This window comes from Dunckerocampus dactyliophorus, chromosome 1 (genome assembly GCF_027744805.1).
Source record: "Dunckerocampus dactyliophorus isolate RoL2022-P2 chromosome 1, RoL_Ddac_1.1, whole genome shotgun sequence".
Taxonomy (NCBI): Eukaryota; Metazoa; Chordata; class Actinopteri; order Syngnathiformes; family Syngnathidae; genus Dunckerocampus; species Dunckerocampus dactyliophorus.
Window position 1 is genome coordinate 11403879 of NC_072819.1, and position 25055 is coordinate 11428933.

The 25055-nt window shown below is 43.8% G+C and overlaps 1 protein-coding gene and 1 long non-coding RNA gene across 8 annotated transcripts in view; one reads left to right on the plus strand and one right to left on the minus strand.

Annotated features, from left to right (window-relative positions):
• Positions 1–42: 42 nt before the first annotated feature.
• Positions 43–21236, plus strand: LOC129181076 (NHS-like protein 1). 6 transcript variants are annotated; one of them, XM_054775776.1, is made up of 11 exons: positions 43–1048; positions 12290–12397; positions 12523–12668; positions 12923–12997; positions 14798–15026; positions 15276–15407; positions 15496–15803; positions 15873–18768; positions 18857–18926; positions 19002–19054; positions 19234–19383. In XM_054775776.1, exons 1-10 carry the CDS (start codon positions 421–423, stop codon positions 19027–19029), a joined length of 4620 nt encoding a protein of 1539 aa, XP_054631751.1. In that variant the 5' UTR covers positions 43–420; the 3' UTR covers positions 19030–19054; positions 19234–19383. The 6 variants fall into 6 exon arrangements, with proteins under 6 accessions (XP_054631751.1, XP_054631759.1, XP_054631733.1 ...); XM_054775784.1 differs by having other exon boundaries at positions 19005–19054; XM_054775758.1 differs by lacking the exon at positions 19002–19054 and having other exon boundaries at positions 19234–21236.
• Positions 9216–25055, minus strand: part of LOC129181110 (uncharacterized) — a 17666-nt gene continuing 1826 nt past the window's right edge. Inside the window, exons 2-4 of one of the 2 annotated variants that reach the window (XR_008570371.1) lie at positions 19599–19755; positions 12500–12643; positions 9216–12424 (exon numbers count right to left, since the gene is read on the minus strand). This is a non-coding gene — a long non-coding RNA (uncharacterized LOC129181110). Of the gene's footprint in view, positions 12644–19598; positions 19756–25055 lie in introns of both variants that reach the window. The other variant, XR_008570370.1, reaches the window with a different exon arrangement.

A 25055-nucleotide genomic window follows, 5' to 3' on the forward strand; every position in this document is an offset into this window, starting at 1 on the left:
ACACTCACAGAAAGATCACATTTCTTTTCTGATGCTTCTGGATTGGGAGGCATTCGGACAGTCGTTTTCAACGCAGGCAGATGGTTTTGATCTTGATGTTTTAGTTGGCGTTATCAAAAATGTCAGCACTGATTGTGAGAATAGATGGATTTTTGTGTGAAGGAACCATTTCTGTGTAAAGCAAATATTTGAATTTGGTGGAAGGCTTCCTTTTGGAATATCGTGCAGCTTTGGGTTTTTACTCTACAAACTTTACATTTGTCTTGTAACTTTTTACCATTATTCTGAAAAAGTAGGACCAAGAAAGGCTGGACATTCTGTTGGCTTTTATCGTGAAACAACTAGTAGTATTACTTTACATTGTAATACTGTCCAGTATTGGAACCATTTGCCAAACAGCCAATTGGTATTCATGACAGAATGATTTCCTATGTGGAGTGTTTGGGTGGAGAGGGGGTGGGGCCTGGGGTGGCATCTCGCTGCTGGAATTTGGTGCCCGATGAGGAACAAGATGAGCTCCTTCCACGCAAGATGGCCGCCCTCCAGCCCAAGACAGAGGGGAGTCTCCGGCGACGGCTGCTGAGCGCTAAAATCCATCAGCACCATGAAGCAATTTGGAGGAGTAATGCAGGTAGCACTGGCTGGCCACCCTCAGGTGACAAAAGCCTCCCCTCACCTCATCCTCAATATCCCAGCCCTTGGTTCTATGCCCAGCAGTGCTCCCCACGACCCCAAATCCACACAGAGACTGATGGGAAACTGTTCTTAACCTCAGAAGTTCATGGAAAACAAGCTCTGCAATCCCATCAGGTGCCTCGCCCTGCCCTCACCCAGTGGCGAAGGACAAGCTCCTGCCCTCCCACCCCAGAGCCTCGCCCTGGCTACACTCGTCCAGGCCCCTCACCTGAACTAACGTCGCCTTTCAGGAAGTCAGAGGTGCCGCCGCAGTACCACTACCGTCCTAGCAAGAGGCACAAGAACAAGTTTTTCTGCTTTAAAAAGCAGCTGCATTGCTCCGGGCAGGAAGCCACGCCCCTTTTACACAGAGGTAAGACAAGAATTCTTGAAAAGAGAAAAGTAAACTTTAAAAAAAAAACATTTTTATAGTGCTGGTGATATTGTTGTCTAAACACTAAAGTGTAAATGTGCGACGTACGTACAGTGGAATTTCAGTTAGCGTATGACCCGGTTAGCATGTTTTCGGTTAATGCTGAAAATTTACACCAAAATTTTGCCTTACCGTAAATCACGGTGTATAACCCGCACCTTTTTTCCACCGGTAAGAGGCAAAAAATCGGGGTGCGGTTTATACACGATGACAGGTCTGTGACCAGACTTGGACTGAAAAATAATACCAGACAACGCTTCTACAACGCTTCAGCGGAAGATCACTCGTACTACAAGCCCGGTTTCACCGCCTGAACTTTGCTGTAGCGTTCCTGGAGCGGTGAAAAAAATTAATCACCGCTCGTAACCGTTCACCTCCGTTTAACAGAAATTGCAACGCCATATCCGCTCGGCCACCGCTGATGGTCCCTCCTACCGCTCTGAAAGTTTTGAGCCGCACAAAATATTGCGGTGAGGAGCGGCCAACTTTCTGCCACGGCAAAGTTCATCACCGCTCCACAACACCCAGTCAAAGTTTGGCGCCAATTATATATTATAATTATAATATTATATAATATTTATATATAAATATATATATACACACTGCTCAAAAAAATTAGAGGAACACTTCACATCATTTGATAGAAATGAAAATGATCACCCTATAGAGGGGGGAAATCAAAGACACCCCAAAAATGAAAGTGAAAAAATGATGCAGCAGACTGGTCCATTTTGCCAAAATGTCATTGTAGCAACTCAAAATGATTCTCAGTAGTTTGTGTGGCCCCCACGTGCTTGAGATAGTGGCCCTTGAGACTACGGATGGTGTCCTGGGGGATCTCCTCCCAGATCTGGACCAGGGCATCAATGAGCTCCTGGACAGTCTGAGGAGCAACCTGGCGGCGCCGGATGGACCTAAACATAATGTCCCAGAGGTGTTCTATTGGGTTTAGGTCAGGTGAACGTGGGGGCCAGTCAATGGTATCAATTCCTTCATCCTCCAGGAACTACCTGCATACACTAGCCACATGAGGTCAGGCATTGTCGTGGACCAGGAAGAAACCAGGTCCCATTGCACCAGCGTAGGTTCTGACAATGGGTCCAAGGATTTCATCCCGATACCTAATAGCAGTCAGGGTGCCGTTATCTAACCTGTAGAGGTCTGTGCGTCCTTCCAGGGATATGCCTCCCCAGACCATCACTGACCCACCACCAAACCAGTCATGCTGACTGATGTTCCAGGCAGCATAACGTTCTCCACGGCATCTCCAGACCCTTTCACGTCTGTCGCATGTGCTCAGGTTGAACTTGCTCTCATCAGGGAAGAGCACAGGGCACCAGTGGTGTAGTTGCCAATTCTGGTGGTCTATGGCAAATGCCAATCGAGCTCTACGGTGCTGGGCAGTGAGCACAGGGCCCACTACAGGACGTCGGGCCCTCAGGCCACCCTCATGGAGCCTGTTTCTGATTGTTTGGTCAGAAACATTCACACCAGTGGCCTGCTGGAGGTCATTTTGTAGGGCTCTGGCAGTGCTCATCCTGTTCCTCCTTGCACAAAGGAGCAGATACCAATCCTGCTGAGGGTTGAAGGACCTTCTACGGCCCTGTCCAGCTCTCCTGGAGTAACTACCTGTCTCCTGGAATCTCCTCCATGCGTCCAGGTACCGCAGTGATGCCCTGGTCCAGATCTGGGAGGAGATCCCCCAGGACACCATCCGTAGTCTCATTAGGAGCATGCCCCGACGTTGTCAGGCATGCGTACAAGCACGTGGGGGCCACACAAACTACTGAGAATCATTTTGAGTTGCTACAATGACATTTTAGCAAAATGGACCTGTCTGCTGCATCATTTTTTCGCTTTCATTTTTGGGGTGTCTTTGATTTCCCCCCTCTATAGGGTGATCATTTTCATTTCTATCAAATGATGTGGCATCGTTTTGTTACTAATACATCACCCACTTATTATCAGGAAAGATATTCAAGATCATTTTTCCCCAGTTTAGATCTGATGTGTTTTCCAAGTGTTCCTCAATTTTTTTGAGCAGTGTATGTATATATATATCTAGATGTCGAAGTTCGGCATGAGTGTTACGTTTGAGTGTTACTTTAGTGTGTATAATATGTGTGTATGATTGGCGGGTTGTGTCGGAAATAAACTTTTCTTACATGAATTCCATTGCAGATGAATTGATGGACGGCAGATTTCTCCTTTCTTCTTCTTTTTGAAATTGCTTAGTACCTTTACACATGTTGATTTGAGAAGAAAGAGTTGGCAAGCATTTATGAACTAAACTTTTTTTTTTTCCCCGCCGTGAGCCTGAAAATGGGGGTGTGGTTAATACACGGGTGCGGTTAATACACGGTGCTTTACGGTAGTTACTGGTTAGCATACAATAATAACATCTTCTTATGTTATTAATACACTGCGTGGAACTACCTGTGTTCTTAAATTATTTTAATCACCCAACGTGCTTGTTAGCAGCTTGCTAATACATGGAAACAGGAAGTCAGCTCCATTACCCGCCTATGATGTCATCAATGGTTTACTCTGTAGTTCTTTGCGAACTAATACTGTTACACCACAAGTCTCAAAAACGTTAACATAAACATTTTTATAGTTTAAAAATATAGCTGTACATACATAAAACTATTCTAAATGCATATAAATGACAAATGAAAGGGATAAATTTGCATATAAGGTTACTTTTACCTTCACTGAAGAGGTGATGACCTTTCACAAAAGGTGTGATGTGGCAGCGAGATCAACACGGACACTACCTTTGTTTTCCCATGAGTTATTTTTTAATTCAGTAGTTTCTCTCCTATTCAAAATGCTGGCACAACTTTCTTTGGCTCAATTTTAGGTTATTTTGCAGCCACAATCAATAAGAAAAGCAGAGACCTAAATTCTAAATTCAAGAAATAACTCACAGCAAAACATGAAGGTGTTGATCTCGGTGCCACGTCATGTCATGTCTTCAACGAAGGTAAAAGTAACATTAAATGTTCATTTGTCCCTTTCATGCATCATTTATTTGCATTTTGAATTGATTTCTGCATGTAAAGCTGTCATTGTTAAGATATAAAAACTTGTTAACACTTTTGGCTTTCTGGAAAAGATTAACTGGATTTACATAACCCCAGAGGAGAGGATTGTTGCTTATGGGAAAAATCAATTGATTACAGTATGTTTTCGGTTCGAGTCGGACCTTCTGGAACAGTTTAATGACACTAACCAAGGTTTCATTTGATGTCAAAATGGCAGCAGACAAACAAAAACAAAAACATATTTTTACAAAATGGTTTTCATGTAAACATACCCTAACGAGGCCGCTTTAAACTGAGAGCGGACCATCTTCACAGACATCCAAGATTCCGCTTAAGGTTTTATTTCTTTTAAAATAATACATGTGTTATGTTCTGTGTTTTGTGTTGTTTGGACTTTGTGTGGTTGCTGGTTTCTGGGCATTCATTGTGTGTTTCTTGCCTAGACTACCTGAGTGCTGAGGAGGGGTGTGGCAGGTTGGCAATTAGGCCTGGTTAAGCCAGCTGTTACAGAAGGAGGATACCGTTTTGTGTGCATGTGTTTTCCAGTGCTTTGGCACTTCTTCCGTGGTTATTGGATTACCTGCTAACACAGTTCCTAGGTGTGTTCCAGTTCCTCCTCCGGCAAGTAATTGGTTCTGTTTTGCTCTGGCGTCCTCCAGGTCTCCTTTGGTCTACTGCCTTTTTTTTGTGCTAGCATCTTGCTACGTCTTACTCTCAAGCCTTTTTGCTTCGCCCTTAGTTTAGCTATCCCTTTTTTATTAGCATTTTGCTACGCCTTGTGTTTGCAACTTTTTCTTTTTGCACTTCATTTTGGTTGTACTTTTTCCTAGCTCTGCGCTATGCTTTATGTGGGAATTTGATTTCTTTCGCTCCTGAGATCTTTAATAAAGACTTTGTTTTTGATATTCAGGTCGGGTGCATTTTCCAATTTACATGTTAATATCACCTAATATTCGGGTTATACAGGAATATGCCAGAGGTCTCAATTGTGTTTTTAATAACTGGAAAATTGCCTTAATTAGGAATTGGCAATCTGAAAAAAATCAATTCATCAATAAAACCTTATTTGTATAGCAATTTTAATAGATACATGATGTAACATAAAATGCTTCACATACAATTCACATTTAACAACAGAAATGACCTTGACCCCTCCCCACCCACAGTTAACGACAAATCAAATAACATCAACAGATAAAATAGACCTGTGCATATCCATTTTGGTTTATTTATTCATTTTTACTATTTTTACTAGCTCAAGTCTCACAGATCCCAGTCCTCCCCTGGTACTACAGGCATGCCTCGAGGCTCTGTCCTGGGACCCCTCCTTTTTTATGATCTACCTTCTCCCACTCGGCAATATCTTCTGTAAATACAACATCCATTTCCATTGCTTAGCGGGTGACACTCAGCTCTACCCCTCTAGCAAACCAAATTCCACCCTACCTCCCTCCTCCCTCACCACCTGCTTAACTGGAATCAAATCCTGGCTCACGTCAAATTTCCTGAAACTCAACTGAAAAAATAAAAAAAAAGTCCTCCAGGTTGGCTTTAAATCTACACGATCCAAAGTTGACAGTTTCTCCCTCAGCATCGACAGCACCATGGTCTCCCCCTCCCCTCAGGTTAAGAGTCTAGGTGTCATTCTCAATAGCTTGCTGTCATTCCATTGCCACATCAGTAACAATACCCGGTCTACATACGTCCGTCTATGCAACATCAATCGCTTACGCCCCTCTCTCAGCCCCCATACTACGTCTATTCTTGTTCACAGCCTGATAACCTCCCGTATAGATTACTGCAACTCTCTCCTTGTCTGCCTCCCTCACAAATCCCTCCATAAGCGTCAAATGGAATTCAGTTCATTACCAGAACCCCTTCTTTTCATTGCATCGCCCCTATCCTGCAGCACCTCCACTGGCTCCCCATTACATCTAGAATTGAATTAAAAATCCTTCTGTATATGTTCAAGACCATCCACAAGCTCGCCCCCACCTACCTCTCAGATCTCCTCAATGTTGCCACCTCCTCTCGCTCCCTCAGATCCTCCTCCTCCGTCCACCTCACTGTCCCACCTGCTCGCCTCAGCACCATAGTTTGCAGAGCTTTCAGCCACTCTGCTCCCAAACTTTGGAACTCTCTCCCACCAGACTTCCGCAACATAGACTCTCTTCCTCTTCTCAAATCCACACTCAAAACCCACTTATTCAGGACATCTTATTCTGACAAATAAAATTATTATTTATATACTGTATATTATATATTTTTTTTTCTCTTTTCACTTTTTGTCCATCCATCCATTTTCTTCAACTTATCCTGGTCTGGGTCGTGGGGGAAGCAGTCTCAGTAGGGAAGCCCAGACTTCCAGTTCTCCGCCACCTCTTCCAGTTCCACCGGTAGGACACCAAGGCGTGCCCAGGCCAGCTGTGAGACATAATCCCCCCAGTGTGTCCTAGGTCTGCCCCGGCTTCTCCCGGCTGGGGATGCCCGGAACACCTCACCAGGGAGCCATCTGGACTAGCTGCCCGAGCCACTTGAACTGGCTCTTCTCAATGTGAAGGAACAGCGGCTCAGCCCCTCACCCTGTCTCTTAGGATGAGTCCAGCCACCCTACGGAGGAAACTCATTTCAGCTGCTTGTAGCCAATCTCGTTCTTTCGGTCACAACCCAAAGCTCATGACCACAGGTGAGGGTGGGAGCACAGACCGGTAAATTGAGAGCTTTGCCTTCCGACTCGGCTCTCTCTTCACCACGACGGTCCGGTACAGCGACCGCATTACTGCAGATGCTGCGCCAATCCGCCTGTCGACCTCACGCTCCAACCTTCCCTCGCTCGTGAACAAGACCCAGAGATACTTGAACTCCTCCACCTGGGGCAGGACCTCATTCCTAACCCAGAGGGTGCAATCCACCCTTTTCTGACTGAGAATCATGGCCTGGGATTTGGAGGTGCTGAATCTCATCCCAGACGCTTCACACTCAGCTGTAAACCACCCCAGTAAACGCTGAAGGTCACGGCCCTTTGAGGCCATTAGGACCACATTGTCTGCAAATCACAGAGACGAGATACCAAGGTACCCAAACTGGACTCCCTCGATGCCTTGGCTGCGCCTAGAAATTTTGTCCATGAAAATGCAGTGACAAAGGGCAGCCTTGGCGCAGGCCAGTGTTCACCGGAAACAGGCTTGACTTACTGCTGGCAATGCAAACCAAGCTCCTGCTCTGGTTGTACAAGGACCGAATGGCACGTAGTAGCGCGCCACCAATCCCGTACTCCCGGAGCACCCCCACAGCACACCCCGAGAGACGGGGTCGAATGCCTTTTCCAAGTCCACAAAGCACATGTGACCGGTTGGGCAAACTCCCAAGTACCCTCCAGTACCCTTGCAAGGGTGTAGAGCTGGGACGAAAACCACATTGCACCTCCTGTTGCCGAGGTTCGGCTAATGGTTGTACCCTTCTCTATAATAAATAAATAAAAAATAGAATTTCCCAGGGAGGCTGAGGAGTGTGATCCCCCTGTAGTTGGAACACACCCACCGATCACCCTTCTTGAAAAGAGTACCGCCACCCCGGTCTGCCAATCCATAGGTACTGTTCCCAACTTCCACGCAATGTTGAAGAGACGTGTCAGCTAAGACAGTCCCTCATAATCCAGAGCCTTGAGGAATTCAGGGTGAAACTCGACCACCCCCGGAGCTTTGACGTTGGGGAGCGTTTTGACTACCCCAGATACCTCAGGCCCGGTGATGGAACTGTCTGCGGATGATCTGTCGGATGATCTAGGAGAACATTCAACCAATACATGGTTCTCCTTTAATTAACCCTGCTTTGTGTAAGCTGCTGTGTGTGTGTATGTGTGTGTTTGCAGGGATTAGCTGCAGCTTCATACATTAGCTAACAGGTCATTTCCAAGACAGATGGTTTTACCATTCAACAGCTGCTACTTTGTTGGCTCGGCCGGTCAGCCTTCACGCATTAAGCGCATTTGCCTCCAGCAAAACCAAACCCGAATCCAAACCCGAATCTTTGCACTTTTATTAAATGTATTCACATTTCTATGATTGAATCAATTCAAAGTGCATGAATAACAAACACAACTGAATGTGGACCGTGTTCCTGCTCACACTCACTAACTGTAATGATGTAATAACATGACCTACTTACTTTGTAATTATTAAAACTAATTAAACAAGCATAGTCTGTCAGCCATGAAGACAGAAGTAATTAGCTGCTCCACTGCCCTCAATACTTGGCACACTTTGGTTCCCATCTCAGTTTGTGGCAACAGTAGAAGATATCATCATCAAAAGATGGAAATATAGCATATAATAGATAACTGTGCTAAGCTTGTCAGTCGACTAAATCAGGTTCAATTGCAGCGATACGTCAACGTCACCACCATACTGGATGTGACTGTAAATGAATACAAGTAAATGTACTTTCTTTCATAAAGTGCCTTTCTACAAAGACATTTAAGTTACTTCCTCTCGTTTCTTTGTAGAAATAAATAAGATAAAATAGATCACTATAATGTACGTACGTTTTGCTCATGTGTTGAAAATCTTTCCCGGTGACTAGCTAGTGCGCTGCTAATGCTAGCATTGCTAACGGTATTTACATCCATAGACATACTGTAGATAGATGCTGCATCCATATTGAATGTGTCAAGACTGTGCTGTAAATGAATACAAGTAAATGTACATTCTTTCCTAAAGCCTTTCTACAAAGAAATTTAAGTTACTTCCTCTCGTGTATACATTCACACACTCACTAATATACTTGGGAAACAGTTAGGCACCAAAAACAATGTATTTGATCTTCTCAAATTGTGGTGCCTAACTGTTTCCCAAGTATATTAGTGAGTGTGTGAATGTATACACGAGAGGAATTAACTTAAACTTCTTTGTAGAAAGGCACTTTAGGAAAGAAAGTGCATTTACTTGTATTCATTTACAGCACAGACTTGACACAACCAATATGGATGCAGCATCTATCTACAGTATGTCTATGGATGTAAATACCGTTAGCAATGCTAGCATTAGCAGCGCACTAGCTAGTCACCGGGAAAGATTTTCAACAGATACGTACATTAAAGCCATCTATTTTATCTTATTTATTATGTGTTGTGTAAAACTGACAGGAAGAACATCAAACATTAGCATTTGGACCAAATATGAGCTGAAAGAAAAAGGGGAAAAATACAGTTTGTAGTCTATCTGGGCAGCATTGGAGAAAGTTAGATGGTGCGTTCAATGACCGTTGGGACAAGTCGCATTAAAAATGCAAAAACTGTGGGATTTCAAACTGTATATTATTTTTTTCAATAAAATAATGGCCCATATTTCCAAAATTGATCCCTTTACATAAAATTTTATGTAGTTATTTACAAAAAAATGTATTTATTTTTTTTAAGTGTTTTTTTTTTTTTTTTGCCTGAACATTTTTCTGCAGCCGGTGGTTGAGGACCCCTGCCTTAGACCATGCTTGGGATATGATGTGCTCTTTTACACACTCGAAAATACTGCAAGAATGCCACTTTTATAGAATTGGCTTCTTTATTTTATAATGTAGGATTAATGTCAACATCAATAAATGTCACCGTTCAATCTAATTAAATCATATTGTTTGTACACTCTATCAAATCTTATCTAGTCATTCTGTTATTAAAATACATCGTTTTTGAATGGTATCTTAGCCCGTGTAACTAGATGTGTATCAAATCATTTACCACAAACAGATTTACATCCCGACTTACTATGGATAAAAACCTTATCTGCAATTAATTGTGATTAATTCAACTGTGAACAAAATACTATTAATCACGATTAAATATTTTCATTGATTGACTGCCCCCCACAAAAGTGAGTACGATTACCTTAGTCCTCTTGGGCATGGACTTCAGAGCTTGTTACTGGAATCCTCTTCCATTCCTCCATGCTGACATCACAGAGCTGGTATATGTTAGACACCTTGGTCTCCTCTCCGCTTGAAGATGCCTCACAGGTGCTCAATTGGGTTCAGGTCTGGAGACATGGTTGGCCACTCCCTCACCTTCAGCTTCCTTAGCAAGGCACTTGTCGTTTTGGAGGTGTTCTGCTTCCGAATGTCAGAGTACTGTACATGTTTAAAATTCGTGTTTCCCTCAATGAACCAGCGCCCCATTACCGGCAGCACTCATGCAGCCCACGACACTATCATCACCATGCCTGACTTTAGGCAAGACAAAGTTACAGATGTATGCTACACTGGTCTCCAGTCATGCATTTTGGTGGTTTCAGTTTCAGGTTCAGTCTCTAACTTTGTGCTGCGATGAAACGTACCATAAAGACTTGATTGGTTGGTTGGATTTTTAACTTTATTTCCTGTGTGTGTACAGTATATGACTCATTTAGAACTTCCGCCGACCACCTTTGCAAACGCCTTTCCCGATTTTGCGGCAACATTTGCACATTGATTAGCTCCATAACATGCTCTGTCACTCTTTCATTGCCATTGTTTGCTTGCGATGAACGAAGCTAGCAAGCTAAATGGTTGACAAGAGTTGTGATTGTGTCAGGTGTCATGTGCTCATATAGACGAGGGCTATAAAAGCAGGGGTGTCCAAGGTACTCATCAAATTCCTTCAAGATTGGCAGGTCTTCAATTATATGGTAATCACTTGTGTTGTAGCTAACAATGACTGTGTTGAGTCATTTTCAGGGGACATTTAATTTACGGTATACTGACACACTACTGTCAAGTACAGTATATACAAAGATATATATATATATACAGTAATCCCTCGTTTATCGCCGTTAACTGGTTTCAGACCTAACCGTGATAATTGAATTTCCGCGAAGTAGGATTCCTTATTTATAGAAGGAATATTTTCATAGAGCATAAAAAACCTGTTCACGATATTCCAAATGCTGTTTTTAACATCATTAGAGCCCTCTAGAAATGAACTAACACTCCGATAGTCACCTTTACTCTCATATTACCAAATAGAGTAGACATAAGAGTAAATAACCCATTTAAGACCCGTGCTTGTGTGTGTTGCTATAAATGTGTTCTGTAGGGGAAGCAGAGTGAGTGGTGGACAGGAAGTGACGTCAAGGGTTCAGACTTGAGTTTCATCTTGCTGTGGGTTACAGAAGCAACAGTAGCCCGTGTTTTTATTTGGGATTTTTTTCAGGGATTATGCCTGTTGTGAGATAATTCAAACCTGCACTTCAAGTCTGGTGATTGTAACATTACTGACACCTGGTGGCTAGTGTAGAATACTACGTCAGCTTCTTTGAATGCTTTTTTTGAATGTCTTGTATTTGTATTTCAATTTTTTTAGCCAATTTTATGCTCGAAAATGCTTAAATATAGGTAATAAATATGTAACTTTAGCTTAAATATGCATATATTCTAATAAGGGCCATATTTAACAAAACAACATGATTTATTAATGAATTTCTTTTTGAAAAACAATGATAGAAGTTAGGAAATTTGAAGTGTCGACAGACTGTAATAAAAGTGGTTGCTGAAATGTGAGTGATGTGCTCACGTTTGTGATGTGTTACATTTAATAATACGGTTGTTGCGTGATCAGTGTTGTCATGGTTCTGTTGTCTTCATTTGAAGTTGTGTATGCGGGTGTCCTCAGAGAAAAAGATGAACACACACATGCCTTTATCGCTTTGGAGATAGTGTGTGTGTGTGTGTGTGTGAGTGTGTCAACACAGCATCTGTGAATAACCATCACCTGGTGACATGCATGTGTACTGGCTGTGTGTGTGTGTGTGTGTGTGTGTGTGTGTGAAGGAGAGAAAGAGAGGGGGGTGAAGAGGAGGACGAGGAGTATGACGAGCACATTGCAGTGGCGTTTGGCTGCATTACTTGTGTGTGCTGCAGTATTCTGAGGTTGCTTGAGTGTGTCTTTGGTTGCGGGATGGTTCTGATCGGCGCAGCCATCAAATGCGTCTTCAAGTATCTAAAAAAAAGCAGAGGTGAGTTTGTTTTCATCTGTACATGTTTGGGGTGTGTGTATCTTGACCACTTTAGAGAGATGCAAGTCTGCCATGCTGCTGGTCACCATAGCAACAGCCCCAGTAACTGACAAGGACCATGGAACGCTGTCTTGATTTTCTTCTTTTGTCTCCAGCACGGGATGGGGACAAGTGGTCTGTTCACTACACTACCCAGAATCCCCAGCAAGGTCTGCTCTTCATCGCTGGAAAAAGGCAATCTGGTCGCGCAGAGGACTTGCAAGGTCAGAAGTCAAATCCAAAGCACAGCGCTGAGCAAAATTTGAGACTGGTTAAGAAAAAAAACACAATTTGAGGCACTAAAACTTTTTTCTTGGTGTGCTTACGCTCAACATGGATGTGTATGTAGTACATTGCGGACTGACGCAGCATGGAGGCAGCAGACCGACCACCTCACTGCTCTGCACCCCAAGCCCTGACTCGTGCTCATCCTCTGGAAACCACCAATCAGACAGCAGCGTGCACAGACACTGGCGGGACAAAAGCAGGAAGCTGGTGAGCGTCTCTCATAAATGTTTACAAGTCGCTATATTATTTTATCCAGTGGAGCAGGAAGGGAAATGAGCGTGACTTTAAGTACATCACAATTAAAATGGAGGTTTTGTATGTTTTAACATATGGTTTGTATGAGCTGCAAACCCCGTGCCTCAATTTGCAAAGACTCTGTAGAAACTTTTTGCTGCCACCTGCTGGTTAAAATCTGTGTCGCCTCACTGTTTCTTCTTCTGTCCGCCCTTCTGTTCTCTCAGAGAGCCACATTCTGGGACTTTCTCTCTCAGTCGTGCTTTTCTGTTTGTTTCAACTTGTCTGTTTGGAGAAGAAAGGTATACATGGACTCCTAGATTCGAGTAGATGACCTAGAAATGTGCCTCCTACATTATATAGATAGATTTCCATCAAGTCAAACTCCACTAGTCTATTTAGTTTTGAATGACAGATAAACTCTGTTGGTCTTTAAGGAAAACTGCAAATTGTTTTGAATTTTGTCCATCATCCCCACCCCTTATGTGAGACACGAACACGTCTCTCTTTTCTGTACGATATCAAAACAGGTAAAAAGAGACAGCTCATTACTGCACTTTGGGACTTACAGTACATATTCCCTCTCTAAAATCGTCTGAAAGAGTCCCCAAAAAGCGCCAACATCATCTCATTTACATATAATGTAACATGCATATTAACCAAACTACACAGACAGTCATAATTATTATGCCGATTAAACTAAGTTACTGGTGCGCTGACACTTCACCATACCACACCAAGTAGCTACTAGCTTCACCACAGACTTGCCAGCAGCACTGCGCTCACAACGGCTCAGACACTTGAGTTTGTTCATTTAACGCTATGTGAAATCAATGCGCCGAGAATGAATGTTCCGGTAATGAACAAAATACTTAAAGTATTACATGTCACCATGAATGTACCTGTTACATGGTCACACTATGTGTACAGTATATAAAACCATAAAAACGCTGTTGGGAGTTTTTTGGAGGTGTTTTAATAGTCTTTGTAGGCAGCATGGGTGGATCCATTACGTGCAGTAAAAGACAGCTTGAGCTGTCTCTTATCTGTTTTTAATATCGTTAGAACGCACAAAAAAGAGACATGTGGTCATGTCTCACATAAGGATTGTAGATGGGCAAAATTAAAAAAAAAAAAAAAAGTGCTGTTTTCCTTTTAAGCTTAATGTTAAACCAAGGGAATTCAAGTTCAACTGCATTAATCAAGAAGTTAAATGAATACTAGGGGTGTAACAGTACATGTATTTGTAATGAGATTCTTCAGTGTGGAACCTTCGGTTTGGCATTGTTCAGTAGAGTTGTTATTTCCATCAATCCATCCATTTTCTATGCCACTTTGTCACAGATGGCGTTAAGCCGGTAACAGAATCCCAGGATGCAGACAGACCAGAATCCGTGTAACAATTTAACAATGAAAGGGAATACAAGAAAGTAACAAAACGTCCGGGGCTAGCCACGGGAAAAATACTACATAAAAAAATAATGGAACGAAAAGCGCTGCACACACGGAATAGCGGGATAAAGAAAAAACATGTACTAACAAAAAACACTGCAGGGAAGAGCAGGAACAAAAACTACTGCTGAAAACCAAGCAGTTGCAAAGTACCAACAAAAGATCGCTGCTGCTAGCAGGTAGTAAGAAGTACTCACACAATACACGGGAAGGTAGACCAGAGAGTAAGGGGACGAGGCAAAACAAGAGTGGCATAGAAAATGACTAAATGAATATTTATTGATTCTGCACTTCAGGTAATAAGAAACTTTAATTTCCTAAAAATAAAATAATAATTTTAGACATAGTCTGTTACTCTTGCATTTTCCTAAAAAGAAACGCTGTAAACCAGGGACGTCAAAAGTGGGTACCATTACATCCCTAATTAATGCAGAAATTAAGTTCAGGTTTAAACTTTAATCTACATCCTCTCTGGTTAAAAAAAATATGTAAAACATGTATTCAACAGGTTAAACCAGACTTGACAGAATTTATTTAGAGTTCAACTAATCTCTCTCTAATCTCTCAACTAGACTCGACTGACCCTAACCCTAATTAGACTGAATTTTATCTAGACATGCCAAGTTCAGTAAACCAACATGTGGTCACAGTCCTCAGTGTCCTCGGATGAAGAGGAAACCATTATTGTCAACAACACGCGACCTTTGACCCCACTCATCCTCAACCCTGTTGATCTCGCCACCTGTTGGGATGCCTTCACTTGTGAACTGGAACCTGGAATGAAGACGGAGGCGACCGCCCGACTCCCAACCCCAGAGGAGAGGATGAGGCAGCAGGCAGAGGCCATCACTGCCGAAATAGTTCCGATCAACATAACAGGTGGGAACAAGGCCTGGACGGGACTCAACGTTAAAGTGTGAATTTGTAAAATGGAAGGTCAAACCAGGATTTTTGACATTGACTTGATGTGACTGAACTCAGACTCCAAACATGATGAGCATTGATTTGACGAGAACTTCGACAACTCAATTCAAATTATACAAAAATGTCTTGGAAGTTGAGCTTCCGCTCATTTTCAAAACCTGACGAGGCTCAATATAATTACTTGTGTTTGAAACTTGGTGACAGGTGAGAATTTTGATCGCCAGGCCAGCTTCCGAAAAGTCGCTTCCAACACTGATTCCTTAGTCCGCCGCTCTCGGAACTCAAGCTGCCGCAAGACAGTAACCAGCACCCCTCTCGATGTCATCCAAAAACAAGGTACAGGCCTCACTTTCTCCAACACTGTCAACCAAAATCAATCATTTAACTTTTTTTCCATAAGGTTTCTTCCTGTGTTCTTTTTCAGACTTGCCTGTTGGTCAGTTCTCCACAGACGCTCCACTTGGCTCCTCCCTCTGCCAACAGGAAGAAGAGGAGATAGTCAGGAAGAAGAGAGAGTCACTGGCGAGGAAGATCCGAGCTCCAAAAGGGCAGGGGATATCCAGTCTCATGGCGTCCCTTACCTTGCCACATCCCCACTCCTATCATGACCTCACCCCCTCCTCTGAGGTCCATAGTCTCCCCTGCATGGCCACCAGCTCCTCCCTGGACTCAGAAGCCAGCTACAACAGCGTCTCCTACAGACCACTGAGCGCCTCCTCTTCCTGTTCCCAGGTCAGTTTTTGTAAGCCATCAACACCTGGTATATCTCAAAGGAAAACTAAGACTGTTTTTGATCTATAGGGTTTGCCTACAGACCTTCAGCCCTTGCTACCCTTTGGTCCCACCACAAGGGTCATACCTCAGTCTCTTTCCTCCCCTGCCTCTCCATCACATCTCAGCACCCTTGGCAGTCCCCAGAAATATGAGAGGTCTTCCCCCAGTGATCAGGATGGCCAGTTTCAAGATGCAGCCCACCACCGCTCCCCTTCCTCCTCCATTTCAGATGCAGTGTTTCAGGATGGCAAAATGGCCCTGTCTCTCTGCAGCAGCCACTGTTCCTACCATGGGGAACCGAGCATACCAGCTGGTGGCAAATGGAGCACCATCAACCAGGAGACAAGGCCAGTTTCCCAGGTCTTCTCTGGTTGCTCCTCCGCCTGTAACATTGATGCCAACTCCGTGTGCTCTGAGGACGTGACCTCATCTTCCTTTCAGACTCGAAGCAGATCATCCAGTACTTCCTCCTGTCGCAGTGTCTCCCTTCGCAAGTCCAAGCGTCCACCTCCCCCACCTTTGCGATGCGACTCCCTCAGGCGCCGAACTGGCCGCAGCAAGTCATCCTGTTCATCATCCGGCCCCCGTCTGGAGCACAGCTCCCCCTCATCGCCACTGACCTTCCATGACCCCTGGGTGCCGCGGAATCGCACCAAACGCCGTCAGAGTGGGCTTCACAGTGGCACGGTCACGACCTTTGAACCATTAAGTGTAGACCACCAGGCAGCTTCATCAAGCCCCGACCCCGCCCCCAGCTTCATCACCCCTAGTTCTCCTGTCTCTAAAAAGGAGGAGCTAAGCTTTTGTGTCATCGCCAGTCCAGCTGCTGCTTCCATGGCAAGCGTTCAGCATCTCACTTCCCCCTCTAGTGGTTACTCCAGCCAGTCCAACACCCCCCTGTCAGGCACTCCCATTTCCTCCCCCGTCACAGCAAGCCCTGGAGCCTTCTCTCTTCCTCAAGCCTTCCCCTTCTCCCCCCATGCACCCACCCTCCCCCTGTCTCCCAAGAGGTCAAAACCCCACCCACCAGAGAGGAAGTCATCTCTCTCCCTTTCCTCCTTTTCCTCCACCTCCTCCCTGTCATCCTGTACCTCCTCCGATTCCTCTGCCAAGTACATTCACGCCCCTGCTCGCTTTCTTCCCACTCCGCCTCCTCTACCACCTTTAGCTCTTCCTCCTCCTCCTCCTCCTCCTCCTCTTCCTCTACAAACTTCTTCTCTTCCTCCTTGTCCCCCTCCTCTACCATCTTCACCACATCCTGCTCCTCCTTCTTTCCCATCTTTATCCCATTCTCTTCTTCACCCACTTTCATCTCATTCTCATTCCACTCTCTTTCCTTCATCCCGTTCCCCTTCCCTCTCAGCTTCATCACTTCCTCAACCTCCCCTAATTACTCTACCTACACTTCTTCCACCTCCTCCCCCTCTCCCTCTTCACTTGGCCTCCCGACCCCCTCCTCCTCCCTACTCCCATGCAGTCAAGCAGTCCTCCCATCATGCTGTGCTAGCAAAGACCCACTCTCCTCCTCTTCCTCCTCCTATCCCACACCCACTTAATGGGTGGTCCCCTCCAGCAGGCCTTGGTACAGCCCCAAACTGCTTTGTGAAAGGGTTAAATTTACCCCTGTGCCCACCCATCACATCACAGGATTTGCAGAGCGTCAAGCTTCGCTCCATTACAAACCAGGAAGTTCCACACCAAGCCAGTACAACCCTTGCTGACACCCAACTTATCTTCTTGCCAAGCAGCCATGCTAATGCAGATAACAGCAGTCATAGTAAACGGCTTGATGTAAAATCAGAGGCAGCTGTTTGTAGCCCAGCCTGCACAGATTCAAAGCAGCAGCAACCTGGAATATTGCTATATCCTGAAGTAGTGTCCATGGATGAGTCTGTTGATACTCATCTCCACACTGCAAGCCAAGTTGATCAGATGATAACAAAACATAAAAAGCATCAGGAGGGAGATGCCAAAACAGCCTGTGATGTAACACAGCATCCACGTGAGGCCGTGAGCTTGAAGAAGAAGCCTGTTCTTCCAAAGAAGCCGGATCTTAGTATTCTTAAGGTAACGGCGTCCCCAGAGTCCAAAGTGAGGCTGATATCTGATTTTGTGACAGGGAACCTCACCGCATGCACCACTGTGGACAAAATGACAGATAGACCTGATGTTATTACGCTGTCACCCTTTGGTTCTCCTCTTATTCAACACAGGAAGCCAGATCTCGCATCCCCCAAAAAGGCACAAACACATGAATCATGTAAATGCTCTTTGCAGACTGTTGGTCCCATGGGGACCATTAATACCACAGAATGTGCCACTGGACCCACTGATAACATGTTCCACAGTGACACCTGGCCAAGCTATGAGAGCTGCCAGGCCTCACCATCCTCCACAACCATTGACGCTCTGCACTCCACTGATGGCACCATAGAGCCATGGTTCACTTTTGAGACGTTAAACATTTGTAGCACTGTAGCAGCCCAAACCAGTGCAGGGACACCATGTCGGCGAGAAGTGGACATACAATGTCATGGAAAGTTGATGAGGTTCTCACCATTAGATAATGAAGAAGATGAGGAACAGAGACAAACACAACAAAATGCCCCAAAAAGTGACAAATCAAGAAGGAAGAGGAAGACTGCAAGTAGATGCCTGTTAATGACATCAGTTAGGATTTCCTCCTCCTCTTCTTCCTGTTCATCATCGTCTTCATCCTCAGACGAAGAGGTGGAATCACAGACGCTAACCAGGGAGAGGAAGTCCTGTACACTGACTGCACAGAGAACCTGCACCCTTAGCAGTGTGCTGCCCAGTGACAACCTGCAGGGGGCACTATCACTGCGTGACCTCCTTATAGAAGAGCCACAGGACAAAGGCGAGAGTGCAGCCAAGATGATGGATGCCAGCAGACGTTCTGATGGTACGCCAGTTCCCGTAGTCATTTTTTGATGCACGTTGTGATATCACCAACAGTTTCTCTTGTGTATGTGCAACTGGCATCTTTACAGCCAAGTCAGCAAGTCACTTGACTCCAAGTGGACCACGAACAACTGAGGACCTCTTCACTGTCATCCACAGGTAGAAACACTCAGGCACAGCATACATGCAGCATCATCAACCACTTTCACTCATGTGCTTTTTTCCCGCATGAAGCAGTGCATTATGGGAAGGAACGGCTTGATTGGCATGCTAGTTGAGATATGACTGTAAGTAAATTCCAGCAGGCAGAGTAATGATCCTGAAGGCTTAGACTTACCCTCTTATGTCCACTTCTACCCCAACATTATTCTCGTCATTTCCTCTTTTTTCTATGATGTTGTGAATGTGGTGTTTGCAGGAGCGCCATCCAAAATATGTGAAAATGTCTTATCCTGTTTGATCTCAGGTCAAAACAGAAAGTGTTTGGAAGAAGAAGCTGTCTGATGACCTCAGCCGACCACCGACCTCGACCAACACCGCAAGCGTTGAACTTTGCAACCATTAAAAGTCAGAGATCATCAAGAAGCGAGAGCTTCAAGGCACTACTGCTGAGGAAAGGGAGTCACATGCACTCATCCTCCCGAATATCAGCTGTGGAGCGTCTTCGTGTAGTCACTGTTCCCACTGTTCAAACTGCACACTTGTTGGAAACCTTGTGTATGGCCAATGCTCACCAGACTCATGATGTACCGCTGTCACCAGCATGCTCAAATGTGCCCGTTTCCTTAGCGATGAGGCCAAAAGTGTCACACATGCCACTTTTCCCCTCACCTGTCTTCCTCTCTTCTTCCTCTGCCATGCCACCTCCCTGCTCAGCCAATCGGCGTTTGTCTGCTCACTGCCGCCATTTTTCTACTCCCATGACTCCCATCTTTGAGAGGGAAGGAGAGGAAGATGGTGGTCTCCTGATGGCGAATCACGTATGACGCTGTAGGAAACACAAACATTAATGTGGTCTCGTCTGCAGGCCGCTAAACCTCACAATCATGTGATTCGACTGATCATATTTAGATTTCTTCTGTCTTTGTAATGTCCACTTGGACAAGAGAGCAGTGTCTGAGCATCATCATTAGTGGTCATGGTTGAAGTGATGCTGCTATAGTGTAATGTAATGTAATATACTGCAGACTCTGATGTGTAAACAACTCTGCTTTGTGTTTATTATGTTGCTTTTCCTTAGTAGCCAGTAGCACAAATTAAATCAGGGTGGAACCTGTATCTTAGTAGCAATAAATATGCATTTACTCAAGTATTAAATGGCAATATATATGATATATGGTGGTGAAGAAGGCAATGCAAAACCAAAAAAAAGGTAGAGGTGTTTCTCCCTATACATTTTACATGATAAAAATGTCACGGCACATTACCAAACAACAATGTTGTATGAATGGCAACAAGTGCATACACAGATTAATTATGTATCTTCTGCAATCCAAAAAAGCATTTAATTGTTCTACCTGTCACTATAAAGTGGTTGGGAATCACTGCTATACACGACCAAGCACACTAGCAGGCCCTGCACATAGAAGCATGAAAAATGGAGTGACCAAACAATTTTGGGAATTTGACTGTATTAAGTGCATGTAAACATTCTGACTGACATCATCAGTTGTTAACTAGCCACAGGGCCTGCAAGCCAAATCCTGCTTAGGGCCCCCAGATGTCCACAACCATTGCTGGTTAAAGCAGTGATCCCCAACCCCCGGGCCCGGTGCCAGGCCGCAGGTCATTTGGTACCGGGCCTCACAAAAAGAAAAAAATTATTTCCATGATGTTTTATTTTGAAAAGTGTCCGGATTCTCTCTGTTACATCCGTCTCACTTGACGCATGTCCATTGTGCGTGTGCTAACTTTTGCTCTACTGCTGCTGTATTTTTAGCATTTTTCTTTCACCTCATATTTGGTCTCAAATGCTGATACTATGTGGGAATGCATAAAGGTAAGTTTTGATGACTTATTGAGTGCTAATGTGCACATTTGTCTCAAGTTAATTCATGCTAGCACACTGCCTTTTACCACACCTGTCAAACAGCGATGTAATAATCTCTCTGGTGGATGGTGGGTCGGCATTAATTTTGTGCTTTTAATGTGATGTTGTTCATGTCTTAGTTTTACACTACATAGTAAGATAAATTAGATCGCTATAATGTACGACACAAACTGAATGTACATTGTTTTGCATCTGGTCTTAAATTATTCTGTACCGTTGAACCTATTTTTGCTTTTAGTTTGTTTCTCTGCATTTTTTGTTGAATTAACAAACATTTGAGGCATCTTTGGTAATAAATATTACAAAGTCTAGAGAGTGTAGTACAACTTATCAGTGACTTACATTTATCCCATAAAACATTTAATTAAATTGTTATTTTGCCATGATATTTCAGTGTTTCCCCTTGATTTACAGCTATGGAGTGGACTGATGAACACTGGCGAACGCACAGTGTAGCCGACTAACGCAATAGCCCCTCGCCTGTTAGATTTGCGGGGCACACATGCATTACCGCAGCATAACTCAGTTTTGCCATCTTGGCAACTTTGTCGCTAAATCTGGCGACATTCCAAACCCTCTTGGCGAAATATTTTACAAATGTAGCAGCGCGTTCTGGCGTCATTGGAAGTTTTCCGGTATTTGAGGACTTAAAAGTGAAAGCACATATTGATCAGCAGTTTCTGTTACAAGATGTCTTGTTACATGTCTTCGTCCTCTCGGTGGTTCAGGTCTGTCACATCGCACATTGCTCCTTTTCCCATCCTCGTACTACTGCCCCCGTGGAGCCATCAGATACCCTCCCTACCTGGACAAGGATCCCTTCAAGGACCTGGTGTCACTGGCCTGCGACCCTGCCAATTATTGCACCGCCTCGGTGAGGGTCCAGGTCACACTTGTGATCATTTCTTCGCCGGAAATTCTTAAATTCTTCTTATCCTTTCTTTTTTTTTGTTTTGGATCCAAAATGGATGACACATGGGTCAAAATTAGAAGCCAAGAAGGGTTTGCCTTCACCGAGCACATTAACTCGTGAAGAAAATGTGAACAAAAAAAAGTACACACGTGAGGATGTCAAAGAAACTATAAGTTGGCACGTGACTTGGACTTGAGTCAGACTCAAGTCAGAATTTTGAAGACTTTGGATTGAGCTTGACAATCAACAAAGACTTGCAACTCGACTCGGACTTTGACATCAATAACTGCAGACTTGACTCGGACTTTAGTCAACTTAAATGGTCGCTATCATGCAATTTCCAGCAAAGTAACATCATTTCCTATTGAATGCATCTATTAACATCCAGTCAGGTTTAAGAACAAACAACGAATGTGTGGATTACATTTCTGCGCACTGACTAAATCCTGAAAGCAATATCAGTATTCTTTTTCTGTGACTAAGTCTTGTCACACTGGTGTCATTTTATTTAAAAAAAATAAAACTATTCAAAATGCATATATTGTACTTGTCAAATTTAATAGATTGTTACATTGTTAAAATAGCATTTTATTTGGTAGACATTAAACAGTGCTTATGACTTGTAAGGACTCAAAAATTTCAAGCCTATGACTTGGGACTTGACTCGACCTGTCTTGTCTTGACTTGAGTCTTGGCTTGTTTTTTTTTGTTTTTTTAAAGTATTATTGTTTTTCTTGTCACTCGTTGTACCTTTTGTGTAGTTAATTCAATTTAAATTAATTCAATACGAGGCTTATTAATGAACCAAATGGACATATGAGCACATATAGCATGAGATTATGCAGCAAGCAAAAATGCACAGCAGCACAGAGCTAACATTGGTAAAGCTCACCTCTGTCCATTTATGCACAGCATTAACATTTGTGAACAAGTACTTGGTGAAAGGAAGAATAGAAAATACACGTCTGTGTGCAGCGTCGGAGAAAGTCACACATATAAGCCTCAATCTGCATCACACATGTGATGTGTGTTCAAGGACGGAAGAGCATCATACCAACAGTAAAATATGGTGGTGGTAGTATGATGGACTGGGACTGTTTTGCTGCTTCAGGACCTGGAAGACTTGCTGTGATAAATGAAACCATGAAGTCTGCTGTCTCCCAAAAAATCCTGAAGGAGAATGTCCCTGTTGTCACATTCATGTTTCCTTGTTCTGCTTTTCTGCCTTCTCTTTGTTTTTCGTTTTTTTTTAGATTCCCTACTCCCGGCTGGAGGCGCAGCTGCGGGACGCACCTGGCTCCTACCATGACCCGTCTACTTATGCCTGGTGCTGTCAGCTGTGAGACGCTGGATTATTCCACCAACTCTCCCACGAACTCGCGTGCGTTGTCTCTAGCTGAACCTAAATCTTTTGCATCATTTTATGCCTCCAGCAGCTATCTGCTATTAGAAGAGGCGGTGACAAAACAAGATGTTTCTAAATTCTATTGCTGTATGTTTTGAAAATTGAACGAATTATAATAAACACCTACTTTACGATTATTTAAAGTGTGTATACATTTTTTGGGACACCCTCAATTTCTTAAATTATTTGGAAACAAAGTTATGACTCTGGCCTCTCACTCCTAAGCAGCAGAAGCCCATTGGTGAAAATGTCAAACTCACAAACAAGTGACATAACAAGCTTTAAGAAAACATGATTGCCAGGAGGGGGCAGCACAAATACTGCTCCATAAAGAAGAAGGTGGCGAGAAAGAGACCACTATTGGTGCAGTAATTCAAAAATGGAAGCGACAAAAGATGTGACTATCATGCATATGGAACTCGGCTCACAGTCCGCGGTTGTCAGCACCGACACCATCGACACCATAAAGAATCTTGAGACTTTCAACAATGAGGCGATATATTTTTTGGCGTCCCCTCGCTGTTTCTTCTTCTCAAACCCACTCTGGTAAATTTGCTTCATTTGAAGTAGGTTCACACTTAGCTTCTCACAAAGGCGCATTACCGCCATCATCATGCAACAATCCATTATAGTGTGGGGGAGTAATAAGTTATATGAATTTAGGTTTCAGATGGCTTTCTTTTTTGTTCTGTTATTTGTTTGGTATGCTAACATAATTATACATAAATTTATATGGGTTCTGCTGGCAGTGGTTGCCCTGGCCCGTTCTGGTTGTCTGGCGGGGGCAGCTGGTTGGGTGCCCCCTACTGGTTGGGGGCCTAGGGCAATTGCCTACTTTGCCTTAATGGTAGGTCCGCCCCTGGCAGCACTCTGCATCAAATTGGTCTACATGGCTCTCATCTCAGAAGGAAGCCTCTTCTAAAGATGATGCACAAGAAAGCCTGCAAACAATTGCCTGAAAACAATCAGACTAAGGACACGGATACCTGGAACCATGTCCTGTGGTCTGATGAAACTAAGATAAACTTATTTGGTTCAGATAGTGTCAAGCGTGTGTGGATTACAAAGAAAAGTGTGTCTAGTCTACAGTCAAGCATGGTGGCGGGAGTGGCATGATATGGTACTGCATGAGTGCTGGCAGCACTGGGGAGCACAGTTCACTGAGAGAAGCATGAATGCCATCATGTACTGTGAAGTACTAAAGCAGAGCATGATGCACTCCCTTTGTAAACTGGGCCACAGGGCAGTATTCCAACACATCTCCAAGATGACCACTTCATTACTAAAGAAGCTGAGGGTAAATGTGATGGACCTAAACCTTATAGAGCATCCTCAAACGGAAGGTGGAGGAGGAATGTCTCTAACATTCACCAGCTCGATAATGTTGTCGTGGACGTGTGAAAGAGGATTTGAGAGGCAACCTGTGAAGCTCTAATTAACTCCATGCCCGAGAGAGTTTTAACACAGTTTTAGAAAATAATGATTTTCACACTAAATACTGACACTTTTTGCACAATTTGAACATTTTCATGAGGGGTGTTCTCAGTTTTGTTGCCAGCTGTTCAGACATTAATGGTTGTGTGTTGAGTTGTTTTCAGGGGACAGTAAATTTGCACTATTATCCAAGCTGTACATAGACTACTTTACATTGTAGCAAAGTGTTGTTTCTTCAGTGTTGTCCCATGAAATTATATTAGAAATATTTTCAGAAATGTGAGGAGTGTACTTACTTTTGGCTACATTGGTTCTGTCCACTTTATGCCACTTGCATGCATGTGCTGTTCATGGATCAGAACGTGTTCATCCTTGACCTCTGACTTTTAGAAACAACTTGGTGAGTCGGGCAGATAAATGGTGAGTAGGCCAGCCATATAGGTAAATGGAGGTCATGTGATCACCCGCTCACGGTCACTTAGGAGA